At 40.7% G+C, this 22,571-nt stretch overlaps 1 protein-coding gene across 1 annotated transcript; it reads left to right on the top strand.

Annotated features, from left to right (window-relative positions):
* Positions 1-574: 574 nt before the first annotated feature.
* syt16 (synaptotagmin XVI) lies at positions 575-22,137 on the top strand (the record flags this gene model as incomplete). Its single annotated transcript, XM_083998511.1, has 7 exons — positions 575-578; positions 688-930; positions 7,440-7,706; positions 11,639-11,883; positions 17,832-18,293; positions 20,431-20,620; positions 21,824-22,137. The coding sequence occupies 7 exons, from the start codon at positions 575-577 to the stop codon at positions 22,135-22,137; spliced, it is 1,725 nt and encodes a 574-aa protein (XP_083854637.1).
* Between the last annotated feature and the right edge of the window lie 434 nt (positions 22,138-22,571).

The raw sequence follows: 22,571 nt of genomic DNA, 5'->3' as shown, positions 1-22,571 counted from the left end.
ATGATTACATGATTACATAGTAATGTAATAAATTGCCAATATTGCCATAAAAACTAACCCCAACCCACTTATTATGTTACTGGCTCAAATATTTTATTACATTATTGGCTTTATTTACATACATTACACCTTTAGAACCTGGCGAAGGTCTCAGGACCGAAACGTTGTTTAATAAACCTATGCAAGTGAAGACTGTGCAGGAGCCTTTGTTCATCTTTATTTACATTTAAAATGGCCAAAATTATTACATTGTTGGCCATTGTTATTGCGTTTTGCGTTGCTACAGTGACCAACACAAAGAAAAGTTAAGAAACTTCAGCCTCTTTCAGCTCGATGTCAGTGTGAACGTGTTTCTGATCAATAACTGATCTTGTGTAATCAAACTTTACCCTCTAGTGCTCTTGAGCAAGACGCTGAGCTGCTGGTTCAATTCAGCGCTGAACTGTGATTTTTAAAAATATATATTTGTTTTATCAGCTGTTTTTACACTGACTCTGCTCTTGAACAAGGCACTGAGGGAAACTCACATACTAAAGTGTCACTCGTTCTGTCTTGTGTGTGTATCACATGTACCATGCGTACTGTGTGTGTGTGTGTGTGTGTGTGTGTGTGTGTGTGCGGGTGTGTGTGTGTGTGTGTGTGTGTGTGTGTGTGTGTGTGTGTGTGTGTGTGTGTGTGTGTATCCAGGCTGTCTGTTTGTGTGGTCTGATCAGTGTGTCATTGTGTGTCCCCTCTCCCTCTCCCTCCTCCCACCAGTCACCCCAGAGGCCATCGGCTTCCTGTCGGCGGTGGGCGTCTTCATCGTGGCGTTGGCCGTCCTCTTCCTCTTCATCAACAAGAAGCTGTGTTTCTCTCGCGTCGGCGGGCTGCCCTGTCTGGAGCAACATGGCCGCCGCAAGAAAGGACGAGTGGGAGTGCGGCAGGGGCTCGGTGAGTGACGACAAAAACAGGAAACACGCACAGGGACCTCTAGTGGTGGAGTGGGGGTACAACAGCCATGGTTATTATCGTTTGGAAAGCTTTAGGGATGTCCGATATTGGAAATTTGACGATATTTGCCGATGTCAAACACCTTAATTTCGGATTTCCCATAATAGCCGATACCGATATGCAGACTTTTTTTCCCACCAAAACTGATTATTAACATATCTCCTGTCAGGAATTAACACATTACTGTATGCCTACTTGTATTGTGATGCCCCACTGGATGCATTCCACAAATTAATTAACAAATATTTATTTGTTAACAGACACACACACACATTATTGTCCATCTAAAGCAGCATTATCAGCAGAAAAACCAATAACGATATGGACAGATATTACATTTTTACGCAAATATTGGGCCGATGTTATCGGTCAGTTGATATTATCGGACTTCCCTAGAAATTTTCATTAGTTTTTAGTTTTATTTAGTTTTTCAGTTGCTTTTTTTTTTTTAGTTTAGTTTTAGTTAGGTCAACAAGTTTTAGTCTAGTCTTTTTCTTCCGATATTGGAAATTTGACGATATTTCCGATGTCCAGCACCTTCATTTCCAATTTCCCATAATAACCGATACCGATATGCCCCAAAACTAATTATTAACGTATCTCCTGTCAGGAATTAACACATAACTGTATGCCTACTTTTACTGTGTAAAATTAACATTTATTTATTTGTTAACAGACACATTATTGTCCGTCTAAAGCAGCGGCGGCAGTAATTAAGTAGTGATGGTCCGTTGCTACTTAATTCACTCCGAAATCCAGGCATATATCGGCAGAAAAAACGATAACGATATGGACAGATATTACATTTTTACGCAAATATTGGGCTGATATTATCAGTCGGTCGATATTATCGGACTTCCCTAGAAATTTTCATTAGTTTTCATACTTTTATTTAGTTTTTCAGTTGTTTTTTTTAGTTTAGTAAGGTTAAAAAGTTTTAGTTGAGGTTTTTTTTGTTTGCTTGTTTGTTTTATCCATCAGTGTGTGAATGTGTGAGTGAATGGGTGAATGCGATGTATGATGTACTGTAAAGCACTTCGGGTATCGTTCAGGTATAGTAAAGCGCTATATAAATACAGACCATGTACCATTTACAGACCATATCTCTGGGCAACTGGACTTGTTTCTTGCATCGGTCTGACTAGTTACAAACTGATGAAGCCCCTTGGATTAGAGGCAAAACGTCTTCCTAGACAAATACAAGTCCAGTTGCCTTCAATTCAATTTGTTGCCAAGAGATATCGATGACCTGGATGAATGAAAATATCCACAGATAACTGTTTGTTCTAGTGTTTCAGGTATTAGGAGGAAAGCACCTAGAAGCTGAGCCTCATGTCGGGCTGAGGCGTTTTCTTCCTGTAACTTTAGTAATTTTCTAGTAAATCATAAAATGCACACAAACCATCCTATTTTTGCGATATATGGCAGCCGATATCCGTTCTGCTGCCACCACGTTACCTCAAGATGTCAAACTGAACAAGACGCGGTGATGGAGGGAGAGAAGGAAAGGAAAAAATCTGCAATTCAGTTTAATTTGAGTTAGTTTTGCTTTGTTCTTTGTTAGTTTTTATTCAGTTTTCATTTATTTAAATTTCTATTTCAGTTTATTAGGAATGCCATTCTTATTCAGTCCTGGTAGATTCATGTTCAGTTAGTTTATGCAAATTGTGTGAAAATAAAGATTAAACAATGGTTTATAGTGGCAGGTGGTTCCAAGCTGTGCCAAAAATGGACATTTTGGAAAGTTCGCCTGGATATTTTGTAGTAAAATCTCAATAATTTTGTCTTGCTTCAATTAATCAGAATCAGCCACTGCAGAGACAATGTTCATATGTTGTACAATGATTTTATAGAGAGTTTGAGCTTCATCAGCATTATTCTAAAGGGCACTCATCAAAAATATGATTTTGTTTCAGGCGAATGTTAATTTTATTAATGTTTTTCTGTGTGTCATCTTCATTTACTCTTCACCAGTAACAGATATACTGAAATTTACACATCTCAGCAATTCCTCAATTTTTTCCCTTTACTATGACACCAAAAGTATTCAAATAGACCTTGTGGTTGCAGAGATATACTCATTTTATTATGGATATGCAATTTTCGAGAAAAGGCCTAAAAAATAGGCTGGTTTTTATAACAACCCTGAAAACAGTTGACAGGGATATGTTACGATGTCAAGTTGTGATGTTTTTAGTCTCTTTGCAGAAACTGAGACACAGATTTTTAAAGGCGATAATAACGAGGAAAAAGATGAGTGATGATCAGCTGATTCCTCATAAAAAAAGCATGTTACATCCCGACAGTTCAATCAGAGTTGGTATTTACTCTTCAAGACTGTTTGTCATTAAATAGTCCCAGGTTGAAACTCGCCCTCAAACCGTTCACGTTCAGGTTATAAATGAACAAGTTGCGCTGGTTGTTTCCCCCGTGTTTTTTTCGGTCTTCCCCCTCAAAAAGAAAATACAATAAGACTTGTTTCACATATGAGACCCGACGACAGTGAGCGGCGGCGTTGCTTTCTAGTCAAGGTTAATCTATTATATAACCTGAAGATGAGTGTGTGTGTCCTCCACGGCTTCAATTAAACTCTTCAGGAACAGGAGAGAGATAGAGAGAGGACGTGGGTGAGTTTGTATTTGTACAGTAGGTTTCTGTGGGCGAGTGTTGTGTGTGTGAGTTCAGTGAGTCAGTCGCACACCGCCACAAAGCTCTGCAGCAGCTCACAATACAAAACATTGACTGTAAAACCTTGAAGAAAAAACTTACATTCAGAGATAAAGTGAGAGAACAGGACGCTCGGTTTGTCGCTTTATCAGCCAATGAAACTCTTTTTCCTTTTTTCTTTTTTTTTTTACTCCCACTTGTCAAACAACGCAAACACACCCAGAGCAAAGGTTTGTAAGGTCAGAGATTTTTCCCCCTTATGTTTCAAGGTTGAATTACAAACAAGAGCTTTTTCTGTCTTTTAGATTTTATTCAGATTTTAGATGAAGTTTGATTGTTTTGATTCATAAGAAGATGGATTTGTGGTTTTAAGAAGCAAAAAAACAAACATTTGAGTGTAGTTTTCCATCTCCTCTCTCTTTCAGCTTTTCCCTGGAGCTCTAGTAACAACAGGTCGGTGTCAGCCAATCAGAGGAGAGGAGGAGGCTGTGACCCTCTCCTCTGATTGGCTGACTGTTTTCTGAGTGATCCAATAAAAAATAGAGCAGATTTCAGAATAAAACACTCAGAGAAACCAAATCCTGCAAAGTGTTGTTTGATGGTGGGTCCAGGTGGTGAGGGGGCGGGGCTTTGTTGTGACATCACAAAGAGACAGGAAGTCCTGACGGCTGGTTTTAAGGCTCAGTTTCTGAATACAGGCTGTGTGCATTTCTCTGTGGACTGAGGCTTTGATACTTTCACAGTATTAATATAGAACCTAGAGCTGCTTTATAATCACACTACACATGGACATCTACCTTTATACCGTATGGAGCTTTAATACAAACATCTACCTTTATACTGTATGGAGCTTTAACACAAACATCTACCTTTATACTGTATGGAGCTTTAATACAAACATCTACCTTTATACTGTATGGAGCTTTAACACAAACATCTACCTTTATACTGTATGGAGCTTTAACACAAACATCTACCTTTATACTGTATGGAGCTTTAGACTTGTGGACTTATGATATAAAATCAAAGTATTTCCCAAAATGCTGAATTAAACATTTTGACTGTTGGGTGACATCGGTGTTGAACCCTTTGGCAGCCATGTTCATAAAACACTGTTTAACTCAGAGCTTCCTTCCTCCATGTGGGCTGAAGAGGGTGAATCCTGCTCACTGGTGATTTAATTCTGCCTGAGTCACTGTAACTATAACTGTAACTGTAACTCAAAGATCCAACTTTGTTTTTAAAACCTTAAATCAAACCTTGCAGACTCTTCTTAGATCAGATCATGTGAACCTGATCCCCAGCAGCAGCAGCAGGATGTTTGGATCCAGGTGGACGCTGTGAGTCAAACGCTGAGCAAACACTGAGCAGGTTTGTTGGTGCCTCACCTGCAGCAGGTGGAGTCTCTGGTATTTCCAGTTGGGTTTTTTCTTTCCTGAACAAACATCACATCCTGTTTGGAGTCTCTCCACAACACTCACGACTCAAAATCCTCTGGAGCGTCACAGGACGAGGTAGGGACTCGACCGCAGACTCAGAAAAATCTAAAATGTAGTTTAAATTTATTTTGACGATGGATCAAAAAGCTGAGACGTGACTTTATATTTAATTTTGGTTTATTTAACTTTCACTACAGTATATATTTGGAGGTTGATGAACCCTCATTGTTTTGTTTGTGCTTAATCCAAAATTGAGCTTTCACTTTATTTTCACTAACGTAGCTCCGCCTTTGTGTCCTGCCAGGATATTTAACTTAACACGACGACACGTTAAGCTTTTCAAAGTTAATATACAATATAATAGATTAATTTATCTTTTGGAAAAGCTGCACAGTTGTGTGTGTTTACAAGCTTCACAGGTTGGTGTTGGTGTGTGTCTTGCTGTTCAGTGTAAAACACTCAACAGGTTAGAGGCTGAATGAGTTTTCAGATGAATGGAAAAACCATGCATGTTACTGGTTTTTGTTGTTTTTGTAACAGACTTCAGAGATTTTAAAGGACGAAGTGGAGCAGTGACGCAAGCAAATTATTTTTATCTAATAGAAATGAGATGTGAGGAGTTTCTGCTGGTGAACAGACACAGAAAAAAGATGGTTGATTGATAAATGCAAGTGAGTGAATAAAGACATGTGAGTTTAGCCTTTTAAATTTCTTTCCCCTCAGTCACAGACCTGAGATCAGTGGTGTGTTAATGGTTTCCTATTTGTATTGTTTATTTTTCCATGATGTTTATTATGGGGAGGGGTTTAAGTAGCCTACACAAACTGAATGTTTATTGGCTGCTGGCTGTTTTCAAAGTGCAGCTTTTTTTTTTAACAAGAAGATGGTTAATGGGCTGGTTTTTCAAAGTTTTTCTGATGCTTCACGGCTGTTTAGACATGAATTTTTACATCCAGAAAGTATTTCTATCTATTTATATTGATATATAATGAAAAACTTAAATTCCATATGAAGTAACATGATGAGATTTTGTTGCACATTTCATATAAATGACAGAAAACTGAGACTTGTGAGGCAACACAAGTGTCTTATGATGAATTTGTCACTGTTGCATAAGAAAAAGATCTGCATCTGTGTGTGTGTGTGTGTGTGTGTGTGTGTGTGTGTGTGTGTGTGTGTGTGTGTGTGTGTGTGTGTGTGTGTGTGTGTGTGTGTGTGTGTGTGTGTGTGTGTGTGTGTCACATTTGCACACACGACTTGGCTCTGAGAGTCGTTTCCGCCTGTGAATAGCTTTACAAGACAGAAGTTAACAGACCAATCAGCCGTCATTCATTCGCCCACTCGGGAGCGCAGCTTCCTCTTCCCTAGGTAACCATGGCGATCGATCACTCAGGTAGAGACGATGACCTGCACTTAAAGAGAAAAGTGGGTGGTGGTGGTGTTGGTTGTGGCGGCGGCGGTGTTGGGGGGAGCTGATCGCTGCTGCGTCACTCATTCAGCTGTTGCTATCCAATTATGGTCACATTATGAAGTGAGTGAAGTGACCCTCCGACCCTGTTAACGCTAAAAACAGCGCCTGTGTTTTTCACCGGGAACCCACTGAAAGAGCGAGAGAGCGTTCGAATTGATGTGTCCTCAGTCATTTAATGAGCATTTACGTCTCATAAATGGGCAATAACCCCCCTTCACCACCACCCCCACACCCTGCCCCCAGCACAGAGCAGCTTTAATATACTGTACCTGAACGCCACTGGAGAGTCAGTATAATGATTTCTGCTGTTGAGAGTAAAAATACTTTCTGATAATGGGAGGGATGATGAAGGTTTCAGAGGATGTAACTAGTGATTGAGGTCTAAGAGCTTTTTTCTAAAAGGTACTTACATGTAAAACGATTGATGTTTTGCATCGCATTTCCCCTTTTTTTATGACACCTGCTTCAAAGCCTGCCGCCTAAATATGAAACAGAAAGTGAAGAAAATACAGAACTTAGCAACATTGAAACCATGTTTATATACTGAATTATTGCAAATATATGAATAAAAACATCTATCAGCTTCAAAAACTTCTGTCTATATTCAATTTGAAGGCTCTTATTTCCTTTAGGCATTTTGCTAACCCTTTATTTTAACAGTTGTGGTTGTGGTGCAACAGAGAAAAATACAGTTGTATCGTCTGCATAATGTCAAAGTTTTATTTATTTCCACTAATTCCTGTGTCGTTTGTGAGTCAGACTGTTTTAAAATCTCCTTCCTCTTGGATTTCCTCTCCTCTCTTTCCTTCTTACTCCTCCCAGCTTTTCCTGTTTGCCAACCCCTGTGTCTCCCTGTGTTCATCTCCCCCTAGTGAACAGCTACGGTGACGACGACGACGACGACGAGGACGGCGTCAGCTCCTCCGACAGCGAGGACGAGATCCTGAAGCAGTTTGAGATTTCAGTGTCGCGCTCGCAGAGTTTTCGGAGCTCAGCGGCAGCGAACGGCGGCGGCGCTGAAGCTCAGCAGCAGCAGCAGCAGACGACCCAGACGACCCAGCTGTCGTTGGGTCGACGCCACAAGTTCACCCGACTGTCGGACCAGGAGGAGGGCAGCACCGAGCCGTCGGACTGTGAAGGTGTGATGCTACTAACTAAAACTACTGGGACACATATATACAGTTAAAGCAGAAGTAAGCGATCCGGTCGTTTTCGCTAATGCTGCGTTCCAGGCAGGCTTTTGAAACCGTAAATTACAGCTTCAAGTCACAACTTACGACTTTGTAGCGTTCCAGGCAACCCACTCGTGTTTTTCCGACCTGTTTTACCGGTGAAAGTCACTATAACGGCCACTCGTAACTTCTGACCGGTGAACTCGTACCAGATCGAACTGGTACCACTTCACAGGTCGGAAAAACACGAGTTACGAGTTTCCTTGAACGCACCATAACAGTCCTCGTCCCTACGTCACCACATTCATGCCGTTCCTTGGCTGCACACACAGCCCTGCATGCCGTTCTCTCTCCTCATTGGATAAAAACTGTAGGATACGAGAAATGTTTTCTCCTCGGCTCAGAAGAGCAGAGGGACTGAGAGACCCGTGTTTCAGTCCAAACACTCTATGTAAGTGATTGCTGTCGGAAGATATAACTATTTAAGACTTATATTAACACAAATATATCACTTACTTCTGCTTTAATCTTATTTTACAAGAGACAGATCACTTTCAGCTGCGGGTTTCACTAGTTTTACTCAGGGCCGGCCCTAGGATTTTGGTGGCACTAAACAAGATTTTTGTTTGTGGCCCTGCACTCTAAGCGCAAACACCAAATCACTGGTTAAAACTGAATACAGACATGTTTACACTGCAAAAACTCAAAATCTTTCCAAGAATATTTGTCTTATTTCTTGTCAAAATGTCTCATTTCTAGTCAAAACAATCCCTTTCCACTTAAAATAAGACTCATCACCTAAAAAGTGACTTGTTTTTAGATCATTTTCACTTGTTTCAAACACATTTTCACTTGAAATAAGTTGAAAAATCTGCCAGTGAAGCAAGTTTTTTGTGCTTGTAAAAAGGAAGAAAAACTTGCCCCACTATCAGATTATTTTACAAGTGAAAATATGCTTGAAAGAAGTAAAAAGTGTCTAAAAACAAGCTGCTTTTTTAATGTGATGAGTCTTATTTTAAGTAGAATGAGATTTGTTTTGACTAGAAATGACATTTTGACTAAAAATAAGACAAATATTCTTGGTAAGATATTTGAGTTTTTGCAGTGTATGTTTGTGAGGTTTGAAGCCATTTTCTCGACTTTTACATATTTTCTTACTTGCAGATGTAACAATACTCAAGTGTTTTCTGTCTAAATATTAGAACCTCCGCTGTAAGCACACTGACGCCAATTTGTCCTAGAACACTGTATAAAGAAATAATTTAGGCCAAATGCTGGAAATTTGAGGTCTGCTTTTTGAAAAATGTCAAATCCCTTGTGAAAACACACCTTCAGTCATGAGAATGAACTGTTTTGGTGCTTGAAATCGGATATGAATACAGTAATAGATAAGTGTAGAAAACAAGTCTAAAATGAAATTTTGTAAGATTGCTTTTTGAGCACAAATGTTGTCATTCTGCCGTTCTATTTTCACCAAATGTCTCAAATGTGAGATAAAAGAAGCTGAATATTGACTTCACATTACATATAAAGCTCATAGCGTGCACGTGCAGACCTCAGGATGTTTAAATTACTTGATGAACCCCGGTACCTTTCTGATCATGTGGCCCCCCACCTAACGGCTGTGGCCCTAAACAACCGCAAAGAGTGTTTATGCCAGCGGCCGGCCCTGGTTTTACTGTTTTCAAACTAGAGAGTCAAAACTCCATCGAACAGAAAACCAGCAAGATCCTGCTCTAATCCATCCCAGTGTCAATGAGCCAAAAAAGCTCCAAATAGCATCTTTAGTGCAGATTAGAAGCTGTAAAGAGCTCAGAGAGGCTCAGAGCGGCTGCAGCTCTGTGGCGCGGTGAAGGGTGGAGAGAGGCAGCAGCATCAATTAGGACACATGTTTGTGCACCGCCGGTGTTTTTTAAGAACAGCCAGAGGACGAGGACACAGTAAACACAGCAGACAAATATTATTAGACTGTGTTTGATCGACTTGTCTGGACTTATTCATGAACTTATATTTTTTCCTGGGTATTTTTGATGATGGCTATGAAAGAGGTTACCAACATTTTATTATCATATTAATCTGAATCAGTTAACCATTCCCAGACTTGGACAGAAATCTCAAGTCAAACCAAAATACAGTTAACCGATTCACAGGCTGTATCACTGATTGTATATCTTTTACATATTCATTTAAAAGGTGATGGTATCACAGCTTGTTGCTTTAGCCCCAGGTGGTCAAATAAAACAGTGCTGGCAGGTTTAAATGTAGGCTACCTGGACCAACACAACATCCACGAATGTCCACCACAATGATTGAGTGACTGAGAGATATAGTTGAATGATGGCTCCATCATTCAACTATATCTCATAGTTACCCAATCGACCATATATCATTGGTTGATTGGGTGTTGGACTGGTAAACATTGGCGGTATCTCTTTCAAAATGACTTTGTGTGAACAGTATTTCAGTATGTCTGTGTTTCCCCTCTGATGTCGGCCTTTATTATTCACCTCAACACACTTTTATATCCAACTCTGTCTGATGTTCAGTGCAGATATTGTAGTACAAAGCCTTGTTTTTCGATTTAACTTAATTCTGGCATGTTAAATTATGATTTAACCTTTTGTTTTGTTGTGTATGATCGTGCACCTTATGAATAGACATGATCTTATAGGAGATCCTCCTACACGTGGTCCAGTTTTCAGCCCAGTCTTGTTAAATGAGCATCTGGTTGTTGGTGATTGTTTGGTCGAGGTCACTCTGTCTCAACTGGTATTTATTTATTTATCATCTTTAACCAATGTGTGACTGGTGCAGCCGGCACATAGCCCACAAATACACAAGGTAACACACACATACACTCACAGGCTAATAGTGACTCACCTCAGCTTGTTGCTATGGCGAACACCCCATGCAGCCATTGATGTAACAGTCAGACCCACCTTAATGACAGTGAATTGGAGATAATTGCTATTGATTGGTCTGAGGTACGGCCTGTTCTTCGACTCTTTCTGTCTCAGGGAAAGGCCAAGCTTTGACAGATTACACAATATCTCCTCCGTTAACACACGGCAGCAGCAGCAGCGCCAAACAAGGTTCAGGAAGCTTCTTTTAGATCCACCAGGATAAATTAGATGATTAACCAGAGGAGATGGCAAGAAGATGGTGAGACACATTAATCACCTTGACTACCTGCTGGTTTTAAGCAAAGCCACAGTTTGTGTTTTTGTGTCAGTAATGTCTGTCTCTTCTGCTATTGCCCCCAAATAGTGGAACAAGACTGAAGCTACACTGCAAAAACTCAATATCTTACCAAGAATATTTGTCTTATTTCTAGTCAAAATGTCATTTCTAGTCAAAACAAATCTCATTATACTTAAAATAAGACTCATCACATTAAAAAGCAGCTTGTTTTTAGACACTTTTTACTTCTTTCAAGCATATTTACACTTGAAATAAGTAGAAAAATCTGACAGTGGAGCAAGTTTTTCTTTCTTATTACAAGCACAAAAAACTTCCTTTCACTGGCAGATTTTTCTACTTATTTCAAGTGAAAATGTGTTTGAAACAAGTGAAAATGATCTAAAAACAAGTTAATTTTTAGGTGATGAGTCTTATTTTAAGTGGAAAGAGATTAGTTTTGACTAGAAATTAGACATTTTGACAAGAAATAAGACAAATATTCTTGGAAAGATTTTGAGTTTTTGCAGTGTAGGCTACCAACCTTTAAAATTGAAATGTTTTATAGATTTGGGCTTTTGAACAAACAGAAGAAATGTGTATAAGTGGATTTGACCTCCTCGCTCACACGCTCAATGTCCTTACACCCACAGATTTACACTAAGACGAGCCAACGGGGGGAATAATGCTGACTTTCCTCCCCTGTTGCCTTCCCCCTGCAGAAACCGAGGCCCAGAGCCGCCAGGGTTTCCAGGACCCGCTCTCTGCGGCGCTGGAGGAGCGCGAGAGGGCGTCTTCTCTTCTCTCTCTGGACAAACCCACCGGGCTCGAGGCGGCCGGCGCCATGATGGACAGTCCCACCCCGAGCATGAACCGGCAGGCCGCCGACGGCAGCGAGGACACAGAGAAGACGGCGGATCGTGACAAAAACGACGCCACAGACAGCTCCTCCACCCTGAGCCCAGAGGTACATCTAGAGACATTTAAGACTTGATAGATAGATAGATAGATAGATAGATAGATAGATAGATAGATAGATAGATAGATAGATAGATAGATAGATAGATAGATAGATAGATAGATAGATAGATAGATAGATAGATAGATAGATAGATAGATAGATAGATAGATAGATAGATAGTACTTTATTAATCCCTGGGGAGGTTACCCTCAGGGAAATTGAGGTTCCAGCAAGCAGCACAGCACCGGTCATACATTAAAAAGGCACAGATAGATATAGAATATAAAAATAAATATTAAAATATAAAATATAAAGTGCAGTCAGGGCTAGAACATCAGTAATAAATACATATAAATACATCAATCCTAATCTAAATCAATTATTATTATAGGAATGGATCAGTTCATTTTCACTTTTAAGTTAGTAAATCAACAGAAAATGATTGGGAACTTTCCCCTAATTGAATGATCATGATCATATTATTTGAGCAAACATCAAATATTTGCTGTTTCCAACTTTTTTAAGATGTCACTTTGGTGCTTTACAGGAAAAATAAACAGCAGAATGGCAAGTAGGAAGTAGCATGGTTGAAAAATATCCAATACATCCAATATTGCACTTGATTGTAGCTCTTGAGTAAATGTAAGCTTAAGGAAAGTTTAGGAAAAACAACATTTTGCACTTTATGCTCTTAAAAATCACCCAACAAAAGTGAAAACAAACGATACAAATAAAGTGAGACAGGGATTATTTAACGGGGTTAGCGCGCTGACCGCTGCCCTGCTGTTCCCCGTCACGCTTGGCAGAGGTATCATCATCATTGAGCTGTGAGAGGATTATCACTCTGCCTTGTTATCCTCTCAGGTTCATTTGGCAGAAACAAACCAAACACGGCCCTCAAGGTTTTGTATAAATAGTTGATATTTTCTTCGCTCTCCACTGCGATGCCTTGGCTAACAAACAGAAGCTCATGAATAATAATCACCCAGTGTGTGTGTGTGTGTGCATGTAGGAGAGCAGGAATGTAGAATATAACAACCTCTCAGTCACCGAATCACACTTTGAAATTGGGAGCAATCTGTACAGTAAACACCTCCCACACACACACACACACACACACGAATAGAGACACAGTGTGATACTGACATCTAGAAAGGCTTCATAAATAACAAATGAGGTTGGATCAGTGGAGCCAGATAAAACCTGGGAGAGCCATGTTGTAGCAGTTTATTTACACGGTTATATAACAACCCTGCTCCGGCTACAGCGAGTACTACTGCTGCTAATAATACTACTACTGCCTATACTCTGATTACTGCAAGTACAGGCTGCTGTAAATAGACTCATACATATATTAGTACTCACATGGGACTTTCCCTCTGCATGGTCCAGGAAGGTAAAGACAACTCACCTGTGTTGTTTTCTGGGAAAAGTCGTGGACAGCACCTGGTAACTTTTTGCCGAGTCGCAGCCAAACTAAGGTTATTCTAAAAAGTCACGTAAAAATACTGCAGACTGGTGATTGGTCAAAGAGAAAAACCATGGCTGTGTCATCATTGTTGAAGATAGGCACCATTTTTCAACAGCGAAGAAGCAAAATAGCAAGCATATGTGTGTTTCATGTTGATGTCGGTTGGTTGGTTGATCAGTTTTTGAGTAATTGATGGATTGTTTTGGTTGTTTGGTTCGGTGATGGTTGGTTTTTCCATTGGTTGGTTGGTCATTTGATTGATTTGTTGGTTGGTTGGTTGGTCGGTCAGTCAGTCCATCAGTTGGCTGGTTAGATGAATGGTTGGTTGGTTGATTGATTGATTGATTGATTGATTGATTGATTGATTGATTGATTGATTGATTGATTGATTGATTGATTGATTGATTGATTGATTGATTGATTGATTGGTTGGTTGGTTGGTTGGTTGGTTGGTTGGTTGGTTGGTTGGTTGGTTAGTTGTTCTGGCTGTTGGTTGACAAGTGAAACAGTTGATTGGTTGGTCGGTTGGTTGGTTGGTTGGTTGGTTGATTGATTGATGATTGGACAGTCTATCAGTTGGTTGGTTGGTTGGTTGGTTGGTTGGTTGATTGATTAGCTGGTTATTTGATTGGTTAGTTGTCTGTTCAGGTGGCTGGTTAATCGCTTGGTTGGTTGGTCAGTGGTTTGGTCAGTTGGTCTGTGGCATTTTCAGTAGCTTCTGTGGACAGGTGCAGTTTGATGGGACATTTGACATTTTCCACAGTTTTGCTCTCACATCCTGTTGTCATGATGCTAATCCCTAATAAAGGCAAAACAGTCAACACAGCGAATTATCTTTAAAAAAAAAACCAAAACAAATCAGGATTATTACGATTACGATTACGATCACGATTACGAAAACTTTATTATCCACTGAGTGGAAATTCCTCTTTGGTTTCACCACCATAGACATGTCTCACAATAACAGAACACATAGTGACACAATACAAAAATTTAAAAGATAGAAAAACTAACTGTCAGTATTTCATAAATCATTCCTTTCATGGAGCAGTGAAGCACAAACTGAAATTTCCCTTCAACAGAAAGGAATAAACACTTCTCTTCAGGAAAGCTTTGGTACCTTTACCTTCTTATATTTGATATACACAGTAATAATAATGTGTAAGAACCTTGTAGCTCGTAGCATTCAGAGGAAATCGTAGTAAACATTCACGGTCCCGTTGACAGGTGAGTGTTCTGCCTTTGTGTTTCCCTCTTCTCTGAGAGTCGACCTCCTGACCTGCACGTTCAATAGACTCCAGCAGCAGCTCTGTGATTATCTTATCTCCTCTCTGGTTGCCATGTCAACGCCGACACTCGGCCCCGCTCTGTCAACACTCGACACAATCGATGTTGTGTTTGCTGACTGTACGGGGAGGCTGCAGAGAGGAGGAAGACGAGGAGGAGGAGGAGCGGCGGCAAGCTTTATGACCGGATTTCTGCTCGGTTTCTCTGAACATTTTAAAAAGAGTCTTTATACAAAGATTGAAAAGGAGAAAATCCTTTCAGATTAGACGCTGCCCATCAAATCCACACGTATAAATATACAGTATGATCTATTATTGACGTGTTAATCCCATTTATCAAAGGCTCCAATATCCACATCAAAATTTGAAGTAGGTCCAAAAGAAAAGGCATTTACCATTTTGACGTGATGTCCTCAAAGAAAATAAACACATGCATGGATAAATCTCAAATTGAGTAGGGAAAGAGGAAGAACAACAAACTGGTACATGTAGTCTGTCCTTACAATTTCTGTTTCTCAGTCAATAGTAAAAGAAAATCATAAAAACTGAAGTCTAAGCCGTGTGTCACTTTTGAAATGTGAATAAAAATGAAATTAACATAAAGAAACCAAGTTAACAAATGCCATAGGCCATTTCCTAACAGAACCAATGGATGTACAGTGGTATAAAACGATGATCTGCATAATATTACATAATTTAGCTTCACATGATAAAATCCACAATGATTAAATATTCGTACATTTATGGTAATGCATGCAGGAGTACTCCAGTGTCTCCATGATGTACTGTACACTTGGTAGCCGATCTCCATGACTACCTGAGGAGGATGATGTTGCTAATGGTTTTAGCCGGTTGCAGGTTAAAGGTTGTATCGGCAAATTTGGGATGTTCACTGTAAAAATCATTGAGGGTCATTGAGGCTGAACACTTTCTCTGAGGTCAGGTCACGGTCGGTCCAGTTATATATAGCAGTGATTTGCATTATTCACCAGGTGCTGCCTTCAGTGGCCGGAAGTAGCTTTTAGATGAAACTCAACAAACAAAGCTCTCTCGACTCCTTCTTTAAAAGTCTTATGTTATAAAATGATAATTAAAGGTGACACGTTGACCAGCTAGTTCCTTGCTTGTGTTCTTTAATTCAGCTTGTAGAGAATCTGGTGAATAAATCAAACCCACACTGTCCCCGTTGGTGTAAAAGGACACCTTTATAGAAGATGTGCTGAATAACCTCTCTGTTTGTGAAAGGAAGAGGGTGAATCTGCTCATTCAGCTGATAAGATTATCTTCACACTGGCTTTGCTTTGGAAACATGTGGGCTGGAAAGAATCAATGTCCAAATGATTCTTTGTTTGTCCTCGTTCTCTTGCCTTTCTCTTCTCTTCGTCTCTCAGCCGAGTGCGTGTTTGGTTATAAATAGACGACGGTCGGCAGCATCAGCAGCAGCAGGGAGAAGCTGACTGAGGGTTAGGAAACGAACCTTGTGAACCTTCTCAACCACCACAATTTGTTCTACTCACATGTACCGGAGATATTTATTTATTTATTTCTTCATTCAGTATTCATGTACCCGACGTCACTCACCGATGTTTGTGTCATGTGAATGAAGAGGAAGTCTGTATCAGGTGCTAATGAGATTTATGCTGCTGAATAACTGGGTTTTTTTTTTTTCATTCTAAGATATTAAAGAGGTCAGAACTTTATCTTTAGTTCATTTATCTCTCAGAACGTTTAATGTTGGTGCAGGAGGTGGAAAAAGGACAATTGAACCGCAGCTGCTTCTGAATAGATCAGATTCATTGATGAGTTCAGCAGTCTGCCTCTTGTGTTTGGTTTATTCAGCTCTAATGATCCTCAGGTCTCTTCAGGCTTTGATCCACTCGCCCTCATATCAGGTCTCTAATTACCAGACTCTGGAGTTCATTTAGGTTTTCCTCAGTCCAATCCAGCTTGGACTGGATCCAGATCTTCATGCTCAACAATCAGTAGAAAACACAAGTAGACCAGTCTCAGGTTTTTAAAGGGATAGTTCAACATTTTGGCAAATTCTCCTCTCAGTATAATCCCTATAGTCATAGCAGTAGGTTCATCACCTTTAATTATCGGTGCATGTTGTTTTGAGATCGGCAGGGAAGAGACGTGAGCTGCTCAGTGAACACAGGTCCCCTGTTGTCCCTCATCAAACTCATCAAATACACAATCCAACAACTCCACAACGCTCTGGTGGACAAGTTGTTTTAGAGGCAAATGCAGCTGGAACTACATTCCAGACACGGCTGCTGGGCGGACAGATTTCAAAAACGTCAAAGTAGTTCTGAGTATTTGCTTCATGTGTCGTAATGTTATAAGTTATTATTTCATAGCAATGCAACATGCACCGATAATTAAAAGTAATGAACCTACCCCTATGGCTATAGGGATTACTGTATGGTGATAGGCGAATATGCCAAAATGTTGAACTATCCCTTTGAGGAGTTATCTCAGGAGGCATGATCCAGACCACCAAGGTCAATCTGATGTTGATATTTGGTTGAATGTAGGTTTTTAGGTCATGTGACCAAATCCAATCCAAAATCCAACGTCTTCCAAACATCTCGAACCAAGAGACTCTTGAAATAAAGAACTACCAGCGTTGTTGTTAGGAGTGAAACCTGGTGTCTCCATATCAGTTGGTTCGTTCACTGCAAAAAATCAAATATCTTACCAAGAATATTTGTCTTATTTTTAGTCAAAATGTCATTTCTAGTCAAAACAAATCTCATTCTACTTAAAAAAAGACTCATCACATTAAAAAGCAGCTTGTTTTTAGACACTTTTTCCTTCTTTCAAGCATATTTGCACTTAAAATAATCTGATAGTGGAGCAAGTTTTTCTTCCTTATTACAAGCACAAAAAACTTGCTTTCACTGGCAGATTTTTCTACTTATTTCAAGTGAAAATGTGTTTGAAACAAGTGAAAATTATCTAAAAACAAGTAAAGTTTTAGGTGATGAGTCTTATTTTAAGTGGAAAGAGATTAGTTTTGACTAGAAATGAGACATTTTGACAAGAAATAAGACAAATATTCTTGGAAAAATTTTGAGTTTTTGCAGTGTTGGGTTGGGTTTTGACAGTCTGCAGTAGATCATGAGCTGACAGAGCTGTCAATCCAGATTTTATCCTGCTTTAACGTGATTTTTCTGCACTTTGCTTCTTCTCAGCAAGAGCAGCCTGCCCAAGACGAGGCCTTGTCTCAGCCGGTCACCCCCTCCCCTCGACCCCCCATCTCCAAATGTGGAGACCTGGTCCTGTCCCTGGAGTACCGGCCCGACACGGAGAAGCTGATGGTCTGCGTGGTGGCGGCCCGGGACATCCCCGACAAGGGTCGCAGCGGGATGGACTCGTGGCAGGTGCACATGGTGCTGCTCCCCTCCAAGAAGCAACGGCACAAGACGTCGGTGCAGAAAGGCTCGCTGCCGCAGTTCAACGAGACGTTCCGCTTCTCGCGCCTCGAGCCGTCGGACCTGCAGATGTCGGCCGTCAGGTTCAGGCTGTACGCGCTGGGGGGCAGGATGTCCCGGGAGAGGATGATGGGGGAGAAGGTGCTGCGTTTAGGGGGCTTGGACCCGGACGGATGCACGATGGAGACGACGCTGGTTCTGGAGCCTCGGAGCAACCTCAAGGTGAGTCGAACACAGGTGAAGGTTTGACTTTAGAAACAGAAAGTGGGCTGCACTTCTTACCTCGGAGGTAGACCTACTTAAAGCGATAGTTCACCCAAGATTTAAATTTCACTCATTATCTACTCACCCTCATGTGGACTAAGGGCTGGGAGAAGTTTCAGAGTCCTCCGTGGCTTCTCTGAGTTACAGGGGGTCTCGGCGTAGCAGTGCATGTCCATATAACGGTTGCAAATGGATACCAACTGTCTTCGTAAAAAAAAGACACACCAAAAAACATCCAAATACCTCCATGCTGCTCGTATGTAATGTCCGTCTTGTATTGAACCCCCGAAATGCGAAATTGTCCCGAAAGAATTTAAATAAGTCCACTTTTCAAGCTTGTTTTGTAGCGGAAGCTTCTCAAAGCTCCTCTTCCCGGTTCATCATATCTGGACGAACTGGGAAGAGGAGCTCAGAGAAGCCACGAAGGACTCTGAAACTTCTCCCAGCCCTTAGTCGACATGAGGGTGAGTAGATAATGAGTGTAATTTCAAATTTGGGTGAACTATCCCTTTAATTCAAGATGTGTCAATGCAGATAATTGAGCTTCTATTTAAAGGTATAATATGTAGGAATTCCCCCCATCTAGCAGTGCGGTTGCATATCGGAACGTATTCTTGATGTTGCATTCACGTGAAATCGGGCAGACGTCAGACAGACAACAGACGCTGCATGTAACAGGATAAACAAGCGTCTATGTAAACAAGTGGTCCACCAGCACGAGGCAAAACAATATGTTGTCATGGTGATGTGGTATTGTTTTACCGTCTTTCTCTGGTGGAGTAAAATGACATCCGGTTGGTTTGCCGAGCCGACGGCCGTCTGCCTGACTGCACCTGAATGCAACACCAGTGCCTCCGTCCTTCCTCACACTACACAGTGGTGACAGTTTTAACAGGCCGAGCCCACGGCTCCGCTGAGTTTCCGTGGTTACCTACGGTCACGATGCAACATGGCCGCCTCGGTTCGGTGCGTCGCCCACTTATGTATTTGTAACGACTTGTAACAACTCATTCTAAGGTACCAGAAAGCTTTCATTTGTATGCAGCTGTGATTCCACTTCAGTGAAATACGTATAAAGAAATATTTGATTTTTGCTAATAAAAAGCCAAATAAGTTACACACTGGGGCTTTAATGTTTACTGGACTTTGATAACTCGTCCTCACTGTTTTGATCTCTGAAGTCGACAGATGTGGAGAATCCTCCAGAGTCTAGATGATGTGGGAATTGGGAAGATCAATGTAGATCCAATCTGAAAGAACCATGACATCATTGATCATTGTTCAAAAGCTGCTTCTCAGGACCGAATCTGATTGAGGTTGTGATGTCGCCTTTCGAACTAACACGTCCTTTGACTGTTGTGTAGAACAAGATTTACCCTCAGGTGCTGATAAAGAAACCTTGATCGGCTGGAGATGGTGACACCAGCATCATTTAGAGCAGCGGTGTCAAACTCATTCTAGTTCAGGGGCCACAAACCGTGCAATTTGATCTCAAGTGGCCTGGACCAGTAAAATAATAGCGTGATAACCTATACATAAAAATACATTTTTCCTTTGTATTCCACATTATTAAGATGTTTACAGTTAATTAACTATCCTTTGACAAATCATATTGTGAACAACCTCAATTCTTGATAAAAATATGTGCAATTTCATCAATATTACGCCTCTTCTGCCTTCTATGTAATTTTCACATACATTTTTGACACCCCTGATTTAGAGGGACTTTGACAGTGTGGTAAGGATTTGGTCACAGATTGGATTGAAACAGACACAGAAGTGGATAGAGAGAGTACATTTCTCCCAATTAATAGTTGATTCGTTGGTTTTTAACAATTTCAATCAAGGGAAATGTAAGTGTGCGTGAGTCTAATAGGGAGGAAGTGAGGACTGGTATTTGCTGCAGCACCAGGTCATAAATATATTTTTGTTGCAGCCAAATCAATGAGTTTTTTGCACGACTTATTGGATTGACCAGGAGCACGGGACTCTGATTAATGAACATAATAAGAGAAGAGGAAGAATTGTTTGTAGAAGAGAAACTGAAGGTTTTTGTGTCAACATATCAGCTCATTGTGTGTGTTTGTGTTGTCAGAGCGTGGACTCCCAGCTGAGTCTGTCCGCCGTGTCTCAGAGCGACAGCGCCTCGTCCACTCAGTCTCTGACCCACGGCGGCGTCCCCGAGCTGCTGGTGGGTCTGTCCTACAACGCCACCACGGGACGCATGTCTGTGGAGCTGATCAAGGGAAGCCACTTCAGAAACCTGGCCATCAACAGACCACCAGGTCAACACACACACACACACACACACACACACACACACACACACACACACACACACACACACACACACACACACACACACACACACACACACACACAAACTACAGTAAAAGAACAGTGATGTACAGAGCCACCATGTATGCTTGGAACCGGCTCCCCAAACACTTTGAACAAACTATTAGCAGGGAAATTCAAATTGTTATTGAAAAAACAACTTTGTTTGAAGTTATGGAATTATTATTAATTATTAATAAATGTAGTAGGCCTACATTAAGGTTATAGACAGTATAGATTATTAAAATATGTATAATATCTATCTTAGAATAAATGGATATTAAATATAAAGATATAGAATTAAATTATAAAATAGAATGTATGAATTGGTAAGATTTTGAAGCATTGTTGTACTATTTCATTTTTAAATTTTATTTTATATATACCGGTATATTTTCTTTTTTGTTTCCATATTCTCAATGCTAACTCTTTAAGTTTGCTTTTAATTTTGTGTTTTTCAACCTTGGGGTCGGGAACCCACGTGGGGGCACCTGGATTGTCTAATAGCCTAATTGATATAAAATATTTTTTTTACTAATTATTATTCTTTTTAAAATTATGATTAAAAACACCACAGATAATCTAGAACAACTGTATTCTATACTTTCACTTTCTTGAATATAAATCGAGTTTAGATCAAATAATGCAATATGATATGAAGTGTAAGTGATTGTGGAATAATGTATACATATATAATATGTAGATATGGATATAACATGGATTAGTATGTGATTAATTACTAACAAAAAATGGATAAAGCACAGTAACGAAGTGGAAACGCTCACTCTGTTTTTGTTTTGTTAGGTGAGGCGTATTGCTCACTTGTTTTTTTGTTTTCTTTGTTTTTAATTTTTATAATGTTTTCTGTTTTTGTATTTTTTTTTACTGTATATTTGATACTGTGCAGTGGACCCCAGGAAGAATAGCTGTAGCTTTGCTGCAACTAATGGGGATCCGAATAATAAACTAAACTAAACGCAGCATATAAAAATATCTGAGCTTGCGCATCTTGATTGAGCCAGATTTGATAGTTTGTGATGTTAAAATAGGGGCACGAGCCAAAAAAGGTTGGGAACCACCGAATTAAACAATTAAACTTGTTCATTGGTCCAGTAGTTATCCAATCATCCCTTCCTCTCCCTCCCCTGCAGACACGTACGGTCGGCTGACTCTGCTGAACTCGGTGGGTCAGGAGATCTCTCGGTGCAAGACGTCGGTGCGTCGCGGGCAGCCCAACCCCGTCTACAAGGAGACCTTCGTCTTCCAGGTGGCGCTGTTCCAGCTGTCGGACGTCACGCTGCTCGTCTCCATCTACAACCGACGCAGCATGAAGCGCAAAGAGATGGTGGGCTGGATCGCGCTGGGCCAGAACAGCAGCGGCGAGGAGGAGCAGCTCCACTGGCAGGACATGAAGGAGAGCCGAGGACAGCAGGTCTGCCGCTGGCACGTCCTGCTGGAGGCCTAACTCCATCGCCACCGCCACCGCTACCGCCGCTGGACAAAGTTTAGTTTCTTTTCTTTAAAGGATAATTTCCGTTTTTTACAATCTGGGCCTTATTTCTAGCATAAAATACGATAATTTCCTCACCCAGATAACGTTGGTGTCATTTGGAGTCGTTTTGACGAAATTAGCCCCAGTGGAGCGGCGCGTATATCTGTATAATGCGACTCTACAGGGCAGCAGAATGCAGCCTCTAAATAACACATTATCTGCAGCGAAACTCGGTCATTTCACCATATATTTTGTTATGATACACTAGTGCTATTCCCCTCCAAGCCCGTGGTGGCATGTTATCAACATCCGGGGTCTGTCGGTTGACTTACTGACCTCTGACCTGGATGATGTCATCTCCGACCGCGGTGCGGCGCGGCTAACTTACTACCGCTAATGCTACGGTT

Source organism: Trachurus trachurus (assembly GCF_905171665.1).
Source record: "Trachurus trachurus genome assembly, chromosome: 22".
Lineage (NCBI taxonomy): Eukaryota > Metazoa > Chordata > Actinopteri > Carangiformes > Carangidae > Trachurus > Trachurus trachurus.
This window is presented reverse-complemented; position numbering and strand designations above follow the sequence as displayed.